We start from the raw sequence: 9625 nt of genomic DNA on the forward strand, positions 1-9625 counted from the left end.
CAGATTGGATCCTGCAACATTATCCTGGGACACGTATATTCTCCTTCATTCTTGGGAAAATGACTATTTGTTGAAGTTATCAATAAAGGAGAATGTTTGTAGCTCAGGGTTGAAATGGGGGGTACTTGTGCTCTCTGAGCTTGGTTGTTTCCTTGTAGACGTGTCATTACCTAAACTAGGTAACATCATCAGTGCTAGTGATTTTGTGCTAGTGTTGTTATCTAGTTTGAGTAATGAAATGTCTGCAAGAAAACAACCAAGGTCAGAGAGCACAAGTTCCCCTCCTTTGTTGAAATCCTCTTCCTCAGTGTTTTGTTTAAAAGAAAAAAAAATGAATATTAACAATCCACTGCTGCAAATCACAAGTAGATTTCTTCTTCCTTCAACGTTGGGCTCCAAAAGCACAAATCTTAATATCCAAATTCCAAATACTAAGAATATAACCACGGAGCGCAGGTATATCATGAACACACCGTAGCTGATTCAGAGTTATGTTAACCATCCCCTTGGTATCAATTCAAAGTGTAGAAATAGGATAAGTTTAAATCATATTTTAAATTTCCACTTCCTGGATCTTGAACAGAAGACTTAATGGCTAAACAGGTAGTCTTGAGGATTAGCCAGTTAAAGCAGCAGGTAAGAAACAAGGAGTTCTAGTCCAGTTTTAGACAGGAAAGTGGGTGGGGTGACTTGGATCTGTCACTCTTTCTCAGCCCAACTCTCCTTATAGGGTTGTTGTGTGGAAAATAGGAAGGAGTATTAGTATGTTTCTTTTTTTAGTTATTTATAAAAATAATAAAGGGATAAAAACTTAAAAAAAACACCTAGTGTTACTTATTGTGGTTGTCTGATGGTTTCGTCACTTGCAACTCTTCATTTATTTATTTATTTATTTATTTATTAATCGCATTTATACCCCGCCCTTCTCCTAGTGGACTCAGGGCGGCTTACAGCCAGTTTAAAACAGAATAACAATACAATATACAAATTTAAAATGTGGTTAAAATAAAATATTAATATAGGCCTTTCTTTCATGACTTAATGAACATCATTTGCCAGGATTGTTTATCAGTAGTTGCTTCTTTGAGTTATGTAATCTCTTCTGTGTTGTCAGTGATAATATATAGGTAATCCTCAACAATTGGGACTAGCACGCCTGAATGAATAAAAATGGATGTTTTCGAACTAAGATGCTAGAGGAAATTGTCAAGAATCCCTTCGGCCATAATAAAAGAAATAATTAAATACTAGATGAAACAAAATGAAATTTTCATTGGAAGCATTAACCACAAAGCTAATGCTTAAATGTGCTGAATGCATAATGACTTCTTGGAAAAGTCCCTGAAGTTTGCAAAATTGAAGGCAATTAAACAAGTCAACAGAAGATGAAGTAGCTATTCAAGTAGTCCTGAACTTATAACCAGTCACTTAGAAACTGTTCAGAGTAAAACAATTCACTTAACAATCACAACTGGAAGAGCTCTTACAATTGCAGTTGTTAAGTGATTAGGCAGGTCATTAAGTGCCAGGGTGATGGGTGCTTTCTCTGCCCCCACCCCACCCCCAGATCCACTTAGCCCTGCCTTTTTCTGTAACTGCAGATACATCCAGCTGATATGAGGCATGGTCTTCCTACCAAGGCCACCTTATGCCATCTTACTAGCAGCCCCCATTCTCCATACCTTTCTAAGCATATCTATATCTTTGTAACTCAAATTTTCTAACTGCAAGCAGCTTGCTTTCTAACTGTTTCTTTCAGAACAGTGCTGTTCGCTAGATTTCTAGCCCTAGAAATGAGATGAAATCCCCTGGTGCCATGATGGAACAGACCTCAAATCCTTACAACTTACTGGCTTCTCCACTGAATTTCTAGGGAAGCTGCCAGAAAAGATTGCAATAAGTGATCACATGATTACGGGGCACTTGGCAACTAGTCATAAATGTGAGTCAGCTGCCAAGCACGGCAACGCGCGGTGCTGGAGCAAACTTTTATGAAAGCCAGAATTGCTTTACTTTGAAGAGTTGCTAAATGGCTGGTCATAAGTCCAGGACTACCTGTATAACTACTTTGCCTTCTGTTGACTTGTTTAATTGTCTTCAGTTTTGTTAAACAACAGTGACTTTTCTAACGAGTCATTTGCACCCAGAACATTTAAACTTTAGCTTTGTGGTTAATGCTTCCAATGAAAATTTCATTTTGTTTCATTAGTACTTAATTATTTCTTTTCTAATGGCTGAAGGGATTCTTGACAATTTCCTCCAGCATCTTAGTTCAAAGACATGCATTTTTGTTCATTCACACATGCTAATGGTCCAGCTGTCATGTGTTAGCCTTGGAAAAACCATAATCTTGATAATACTTTTGTTGTCCGTGTGCTATTTCTGCACTTTAATATTTTGTCTAGAGCTATTTCATCTTCTCACCGTGGCAAATATGTATTTCATCGTCATGTCACCATCCCTATGAATTGTTGAGGCTAAGAAGAAAAGTCTGTTACAATTTAGCCTCTCAGCCTATTTGTACTGGGTTGACTTTGCCTATTGACTTTTCTTTTTTCTTTGCTCCCATCATTTATGTCCACATACAGAATCTCAATGTTCCAAAGAGCAGGACATCTTGTTTCTTTTTTTTAGTGCTGAGCAGCAGATCAGCAATTGTTTTTTCTTCTTTCACCTTCAAATATATTCCTTTAGTCTTCCTCACTTCCAGGCATTAAATGTAATTATTTATAGTTTGTTTAACATACACAAGGGCCTTAAATTATTCTAATCTAAAGTTAGGAAGCATGAGGAGAAAGGAGTAGTATTTATTCTATGCAGGGTGGCAGGAAGCATTGATGGCTATTGCTTTCATAATCATCAAATATGAAATAAAAATCTACAGCTTACCACTTCACAATTTGAAAAAGTTTGCAATTTTATTGCTGTCAGCACATTTTTGCTTTTTACAATACTATATTTCAACATTTTTTATCCATATCATCATTTTTTTTGTTTCAAAAAATGCCTTTGCTATCTTTGAGAGGTTTTAACTACCTTTTATATGGTGACAATGCAGATTTGTTACTATAATTTCAGACTGAATGAATATATAAAAGCAAAACATTTTAAACAATTCTAATGAACATTTTTGAAGTCTGATATTTCTGCAGAAGATAGAAAGTCTGAAGAACCATACAGCACCCATTTGGGGCCTGGAAGAAGAAAACGGCAGAGAAGATCTTATCAACCAAAGATGGCTAATAGATCAAGATGTTCTACAACATTCAGCAGATCTGGTCAATTATCTTCCAATTCTCTCAATAGTATCTCAGCAGAGAATCTTAATGCATTTAAAAGAAAAGCTAAGCTAAAAGAGGTACTGTTCCTATATTATTACTTATTATTTATCTACACTTTATGACTTTTCTAAATAAATTATGTTCTTTAATAGCTGATTCAGCAGTGTCCCAACGAAGAGTTTATGGAGTTGGTGATTCCACGTCTGACAACAGTTGTTACTGTATTTGAATTCCTACTGATGAAGGCAAGTCTTTGAAAGTTGGTATTTTACACAAAACCATATTTTCGAGCAAGTAGAAAGAGTTTGATCTATTGACAGCAAGGCAAGTGTGATTCTACCTAAGAGAAAATGAGATTTCCAAGGAAAGATTCAAAGAGTCTGCTAAGTAGTATTAGAAAAGTATATACAGTATGTATAATCAGCTGAAGCCAGTTCCATTATAACAGAAATGGAAAAGAAATAAAAGATTGTAAATGAAATATGCAATTAATTTTTATTTGTGAGCTTGCTTATACTTTTATGTAGCTTTTGTTTTTGATCAGGCAGAGAAAAAATGTCGAACAAAAGCAGTCTTTCCAGATGTTTACCGGGAGTTTGAAGAGCTCCATTCAATGGTAAAGAAAATGAGTCAAGATTATTTTAATAATTCTGAATTAAAGCAACAATTAGAAATAAAAAACCACAAGGTAAGAATAATTTGGATTTTTTCTATTAGCAAAAGCTTTTTCAATCAAATTATGTGTAGATAAAATGGATACTGCACTTCTTTAAAAAAGAAAATGAAAATACTTGCAATGTGGTTTATTGAAATGAACGATGAAAATAAGAGCAATGAGATTGGCAAAGTTGTTTTGATCAAATTACTCTATATATTCATTCTTTCATCTTTACATAAACTCTGCTTGATCAATATTCTGTTTCTATAATGACCCATCAAATGGTTATAAAGAAAATAAGCAGGATATGAATACAATAAATTGTCCCAATATAATCTCTGCAAATTGATCTGCTTAAATAAAACAAATAGAATGAACACTTATTATTTTGTTTTGCTATGCTGAACTAACCAACAACGTAAGAATAAAAACATAAAAGATCAAGACAACCTCAAAACTTTCTCACATAAAGAAAACAATGCCAAAAATGAAGGTATTGCTCAAAGGTTTTTCCTTGCCCCTTTTTGGAGGAATTCAAGCATTGACAAACAATACATAGTATATATGTTGGTCAATCAGGTATACATTTCTCCTTCCATTATTATATAATAATTCTTTTAGTCAAACCAAAACCCTAATCTTAACCCACAGTTCTTGATATTTTGATTAATTCTAAAAATTGGGAAATGTAGGAGAAAAGATACATGAATATCACGTAAAGCATTCTGGAAGGATTATTTTTGAAATGAGTGAAGCAGGTGTTATGACAAACTTAATTACTCAACTTGGATTTTCTTTTATTAGTAAGATGCTTGATAAGCCCTAAGTAAATCATTGCATTAGATTTTAGAAAAAGTGTGAAGTCTTTAGCATATAACAAACAGAAATGACTGGTTATTTTCTATGGATGGCATTTTCAGTGAAGTTTTTCTTTTTTGTGTTTAAAGGTAGCTGAATCACTAGGAATTACAGATAGTTGTCTTGAAGTGCCAAAAATCCAGACAAATTCTTTTCCTGAATGTACTGAATCTACTGATGACCCTATATTGCTCCATATTTCAGGACAGAAATGAGCAGCTGAGGTATAAAATAAACAATTTTCGTCATGTTGTCATAAGATTATAAGCATGATGCTTTTATTTTTTATAAATTTATCTTCTACTAAGTATCAGAAATGAATTGAAAATCATTTATTTTTTTGCAAATTTGAACTTTGCCTATATTAAAAGGGTATAATATTTTATTACACTGTGTTGCTCCTTAATGTTCTCTTAATAATAGAATTAGTATTAGAATGTTTCCTTTGAATGAGCTAGGGTGTGAATAATCACTTGCTTTGGATTACAGTTATTCTGATTCCTGCCATTAACCATTTTAGTTGCAGGTAATGGCAACTGTAGTCAACAGTAGGTGTAAGCATTATCTACTCCTGTCTGTCTTTTGTTTTGTCTTATGTATTTCAGCTGGAGTAAAAAAAATTGAACTTTTGCAAAACACTATCAGTTTTAATAATTCATTTTTATTCTTATCTGCCAAATGAGATTATGCAATAGTTTTCCTCCCTAAATTTTGAGTTTTTCTTGTATTCAAGAGTAAATCAACATTTACTGATATTGGAAATGTGTGTTGATGAGGTTATTTTCCCTCATCTCTGTTAACAGAGTTTAAATGAAAAGTTGCCAAAAAAGACCAGAGAGGAAAACATTTTTGAGAAAATTAATATTGAACATTCAAATTAAGGAGGAATAAAGGAATAAAATCAAGATGAACTTTAAAAATTGTTTTATCTTCATAAAATGAGGTGCAAATAGTTAAAAGGGTAGAAGAGTATCATATGGCTACAAAGTTAATCTCATTTAGCAACCTTTAACTCTGTGGTTAAACAATTGCTAAGTGAAACTGCGATTGTGTTTATGGCTTTACTTCAGCTTTTCTTTGCTCCATAGTTCTGTGAAAATCATCAATGCTTACTTTATGATCATTGTAACTGCCATATGGTCACTAAATGATAGAAATATTTGATTTGCCTGAAAGCTAGTATAGCTTTTTAATTGGGAGCCTCTCAGAGTTGATTATAAGATGGGCAGCTACATAAATGTTTTAAATAATCAGTTATTTTTTTAAATTCATGGTTTATACTGAGTGCTGTTTTGTTGCAGATGTTTTTTTAAAGTGTAATGTTTACCAGGTTTCTTGATAGAGAATGGAACATTTGCCCAGGGCTTTCACATGGAAGAGGTACCATTAATATTAACAAATAGAGTCAGCTGCAAGCATGGATGGGGCACTAGAAAGTTGCCCACGTGATATTTTTTTTCTCCTATATGGAAATACATTATTCCATTCCTTCATTTATTACTTGCCTACCTCTACTTTCCTATTTTACTACCAACTGGAAAATAGTCTGCAGTTGCTTATTCATGGGTTTGAGAATAGATGGGGATTTCCATTCCAAATATTATATGAGAAACCATTCTTCAAGACCTGTGGCCTCTAGAGGATAGAATTCAATCAGGCGCAGTAGAATATAGATGAAATGAAAATCACAACCCTATGTTTTATGCATGCAAAACACACCTTATGTCCTAGCACTATGACAAAGTCAAGTGCAAAAATTCCTGGGAGGCCGTTTGAGGGCAAATTACAGATATTTTTAAATAAAGAAAATAAACAGATGGAGAGGTGCTGGAAATATCTTATGAAGCCTTGTTATATTTGGGCAGACGATTTCCACTACTATAGCCAACAGCTTTGTACAGCTTTGAGATTAGTTAGTGATTACAATTGCTACTTCATACATTTACAGTTTACTTTACACACCTTTTTCATTTTGGCAAATATTTATTTATTTATTTATTTATTTATATTTATTTATATTCACATTTTTCAATAAAAATACCAAATTTTATGCATAATGAAAGAAATCTTATCTTGCAGTGTTCTATATTCAAAAAGCTATATAGATTATTCTTTAAAATATATTTAAATTACAGTATTTTTGTGTTTTCTTACATTTTAGAAACATGCAGCAAAAATGTTCTGCAAGAATATGGAAAAAAAGAATATGAATTGCTCCAACCAAGAATTGTAGATGATAAAGCAAATACAGATTTATATGATCAACACACTCAGGAAAAATTGAACATTTACAGCCTGTAAATATACCAGGATTAGATTATTTGAGATGCCCATCTGACAATAGTTCACAAGAAGAACAAAGATAAATTCACGTTGGGACACAGTAAATGAAATGACTTATTATATCTCTTGAAACATCTGAAAAATACAGTCATCATTATTCCTTGGTTTCTTCATGAAAAAACAGTAAAATATATCAAGAACTTAAGAAAAAATGCTTTCTGTAAACATATTCTGAACTTTCTTAAACTTTAATAGTTTCAACAGTATTAAACATCACAGGAACAGTTCATCAGTTTAGATCTCAGGAAATTGAATGGACTAGCTTCATCCTTCCTTGAAAATATATGATTAATTAATTTAATAGTGGAAGTATTTTAGTGGAAGAAAACAAGAATATATTAAGTACAACATGATAATGTTGAAGATTATGGAAACTAGGAACTTTTCTTGTGGGTATAGGCTTTGCTTCTTCCTGGTACTATATATTATACATCTGTTTGTGAAAGAATTTGCTGCTGCTATGTATATTTCTAAAAATTATTTGGAAGTTGCAGTACTTCTAGCAGTGATACTAAACTTAAGCCATTATAAAAATATTTTTGAAGCAGTTTTGAAAGTCTACCTGAAATGTATATTAAATATGATTTTTTTTAGTTCCACAAACTTGTCCATATTTAACATATACCACAAGTTCTAAAAATATCCAGGTTTAGGTGTTACCTCCTTAGAATGATAATCTTCCTCCCCCTTTGCTAATCTGGTCCTAATAATATTGTCTTCTCTTCAGGTATTCGGGAGCAGGTTGTCTTTTTCTAACCATGACGCCAACATGATAAAACATGCATTGGGATGCTACCATGCAAGCGTTATGCTTTTGTAGTTGCATTGCCATATTGCCCACAATTACGTAACTTATAGAGTTTGCATCATATCACAATGCACTTTTGTCACTTTGTCCCTACTTGCACATGCTTTTGTCTGCATAAGAGAAGATGTATTGGCTTCCTAAGAGTCAATATTCTCATAATGGCTGAATGAGCCAATTCTGCAGGAAAGCTAGCAGCACCTAAAATACAATCTTAATGAGGAGCTTAATCAGTGATACTATAGGGAATTAATAGAAAACGAATTTCTCCTAAGAGACAAATATATTGCACCAATTGCTATGGATATATTAATGCTTGGCTACCTAAAGTATTGTATAAATTTAAGGACAGCTGCCAGAATTCCTTTAAAAATGAACATTTAAATTCTTGTGTATGCTATCCTGAATAAACTTGAAAAAAAGTGCTTTACAGATTGCTGTTTCTATCAGATTTCCAATTCAATTTTACCTTTTTAAAATGTAGAAAAGCTATTTGAGATTTAAAGTGCTACAGATTGTTCCTGATATTGAATCATTTTAATGTTTTAAAACATCACCTATTCTAGGATAATAAACAGATAACCAAGGTTTTCATACACACACACACACATCTATAAATGGCTTGTTTAAATGTAAAAATTCATTTATTTCACATTTTCAGATGTGACCTATTCTACATACTTGCAATTGTAAAATATATTGTTAATTTTCCCTAATCCAAGTTACACTGAAAACATTTTTAATCCATAATACCTAGACTCTCAAGTATTTGGAAGTGAAGAGTATGACATAAAGCTATATTATAAAAAAATGAATAATTTATATCATGCTTTATGGGAGTTTTAAAGCCTAAATTAAATTACGTTTGTTGAAGTTTGTGAGGCATATGCACTGATAGACTACATTTGCACTTAAAAACACATCTTTTCATGTCCATATCCGCTCTTCCTAGAAACAGGAAAAATATGGGGAGCTTCTGGAAGTGTTTTTTAAAAATATATTGGTTAAACTAGGGACTTAGCTTGTTTCTGGAACAAGTCAGGACTCCTTAATTGCACTGAATATTAAACTAGCTATGAGGATGATATCTGCAGTTTGTTAGCCATACCTGATTGAGGAAGAGCCACTTTATTATGCATCTTGATAAGCCTTAACTGAGTTTAGCATGTTGTGTACATGACCTTTTATATCCCAGGCAAAAGCCTAAGCAACAGCCCCTTAAAAAAATAACATGAAATAATCCACACAAAGGTGATTTGGAAATGACTAAGTGTGCTATAATGCATCATACCACATAATAGCAATTCTAAACAAGTTAGGGAAAGTATATACAGCATAGTTCTTGAATTCTTTACAAGTACTATAGCAGTGACTATAAGAGGTATCTGTTTATTTTTTTATGTAACATAGTAATTCATAGCCTCAGTACCTGGGGTACAGGATGAAGGGATTAGATGCACCATTCCCTCTCCCTTTTCCCATAAGGAAGCATTGGGGATTTTTTCCTAGAATTATTTTCTTTGTAAATTCCATGCCAGATTTGGCCCATTTTTGGACATCATCTTTATTTGGCTGGAATCTCTTATTATAGCAAATTTGTCCCCATTCTCTTCAGTTGTTTGAGAGTCATCCTGCTGACAGAGTTCTGATTTCCTTAACATAATCTTTCCAACATTTTGT

At 32.9% G+C, this 9625-nt stretch overlaps 1 protein-coding gene and 1 long non-coding RNA gene across 2 annotated transcripts; both read left to right on the plus strand.

Moving 5' to 3' along the window:
* The first annotated feature begins 3011 nt into the window (after window positions 1-3011).
* On the plus strand, window positions 3012-3588 carry LOC107300704 (zinc finger protein 839-like). The gene is made up of 2 exons (XM_015830010.1): window positions 3012-3358; window positions 3434-3588. The coding sequence occupies exons 1-2, from the start codon at window positions 3236-3238 to the stop codon at window positions 3536-3538; spliced, it is 228 nt and encodes a 75-aa protein (XP_015685496.1). The 5' UTR covers window positions 3012-3235; the 3' UTR covers window positions 3539-3588.
* Window positions 3589-3638: 50 nt separating this feature from the next.
* LOC107300703 lies at window positions 3639-8536 on the plus strand. The gene is made up of 3 exons (XR_001549235.1): window positions 3639-3969; window positions 4887-5021; window positions 6959-8536. It is a non-coding gene; the product is annotated as an uncharacterized LOC107300703 (long non-coding RNA).
* Window positions 8537-9625: the final 1089 nt, after the last annotated feature.

Source organism: Protobothrops mucrosquamatus, unplaced genomic scaffold (genome assembly GCF_001527695.2).
Source record: "Protobothrops mucrosquamatus isolate PMUCROS unplaced genomic scaffold, P.Mucros_1.0 scaffold8056, whole genome shotgun sequence".
NCBI lineage: Eukaryota > Metazoa > Chordata > Lepidosauria > Squamata > Viperidae > Protobothrops > Protobothrops mucrosquamatus.

Coding starts and splice junctions, on each gene's coding strand:
- LOC107300704 (XM_015830010.1), top strand. CDS start 3,236: ATGGCTAATAGATCAAGATGTTCTACAACATTCAGCAGATCTGGTCAA. Junction 3,359..3,433: donor GAAAAGCTAAGCTAAAAGAG/GTACTGTTCCTA, acceptor GTTCTTTAATAG/CTGATTCAGCAGTGTCCCAA.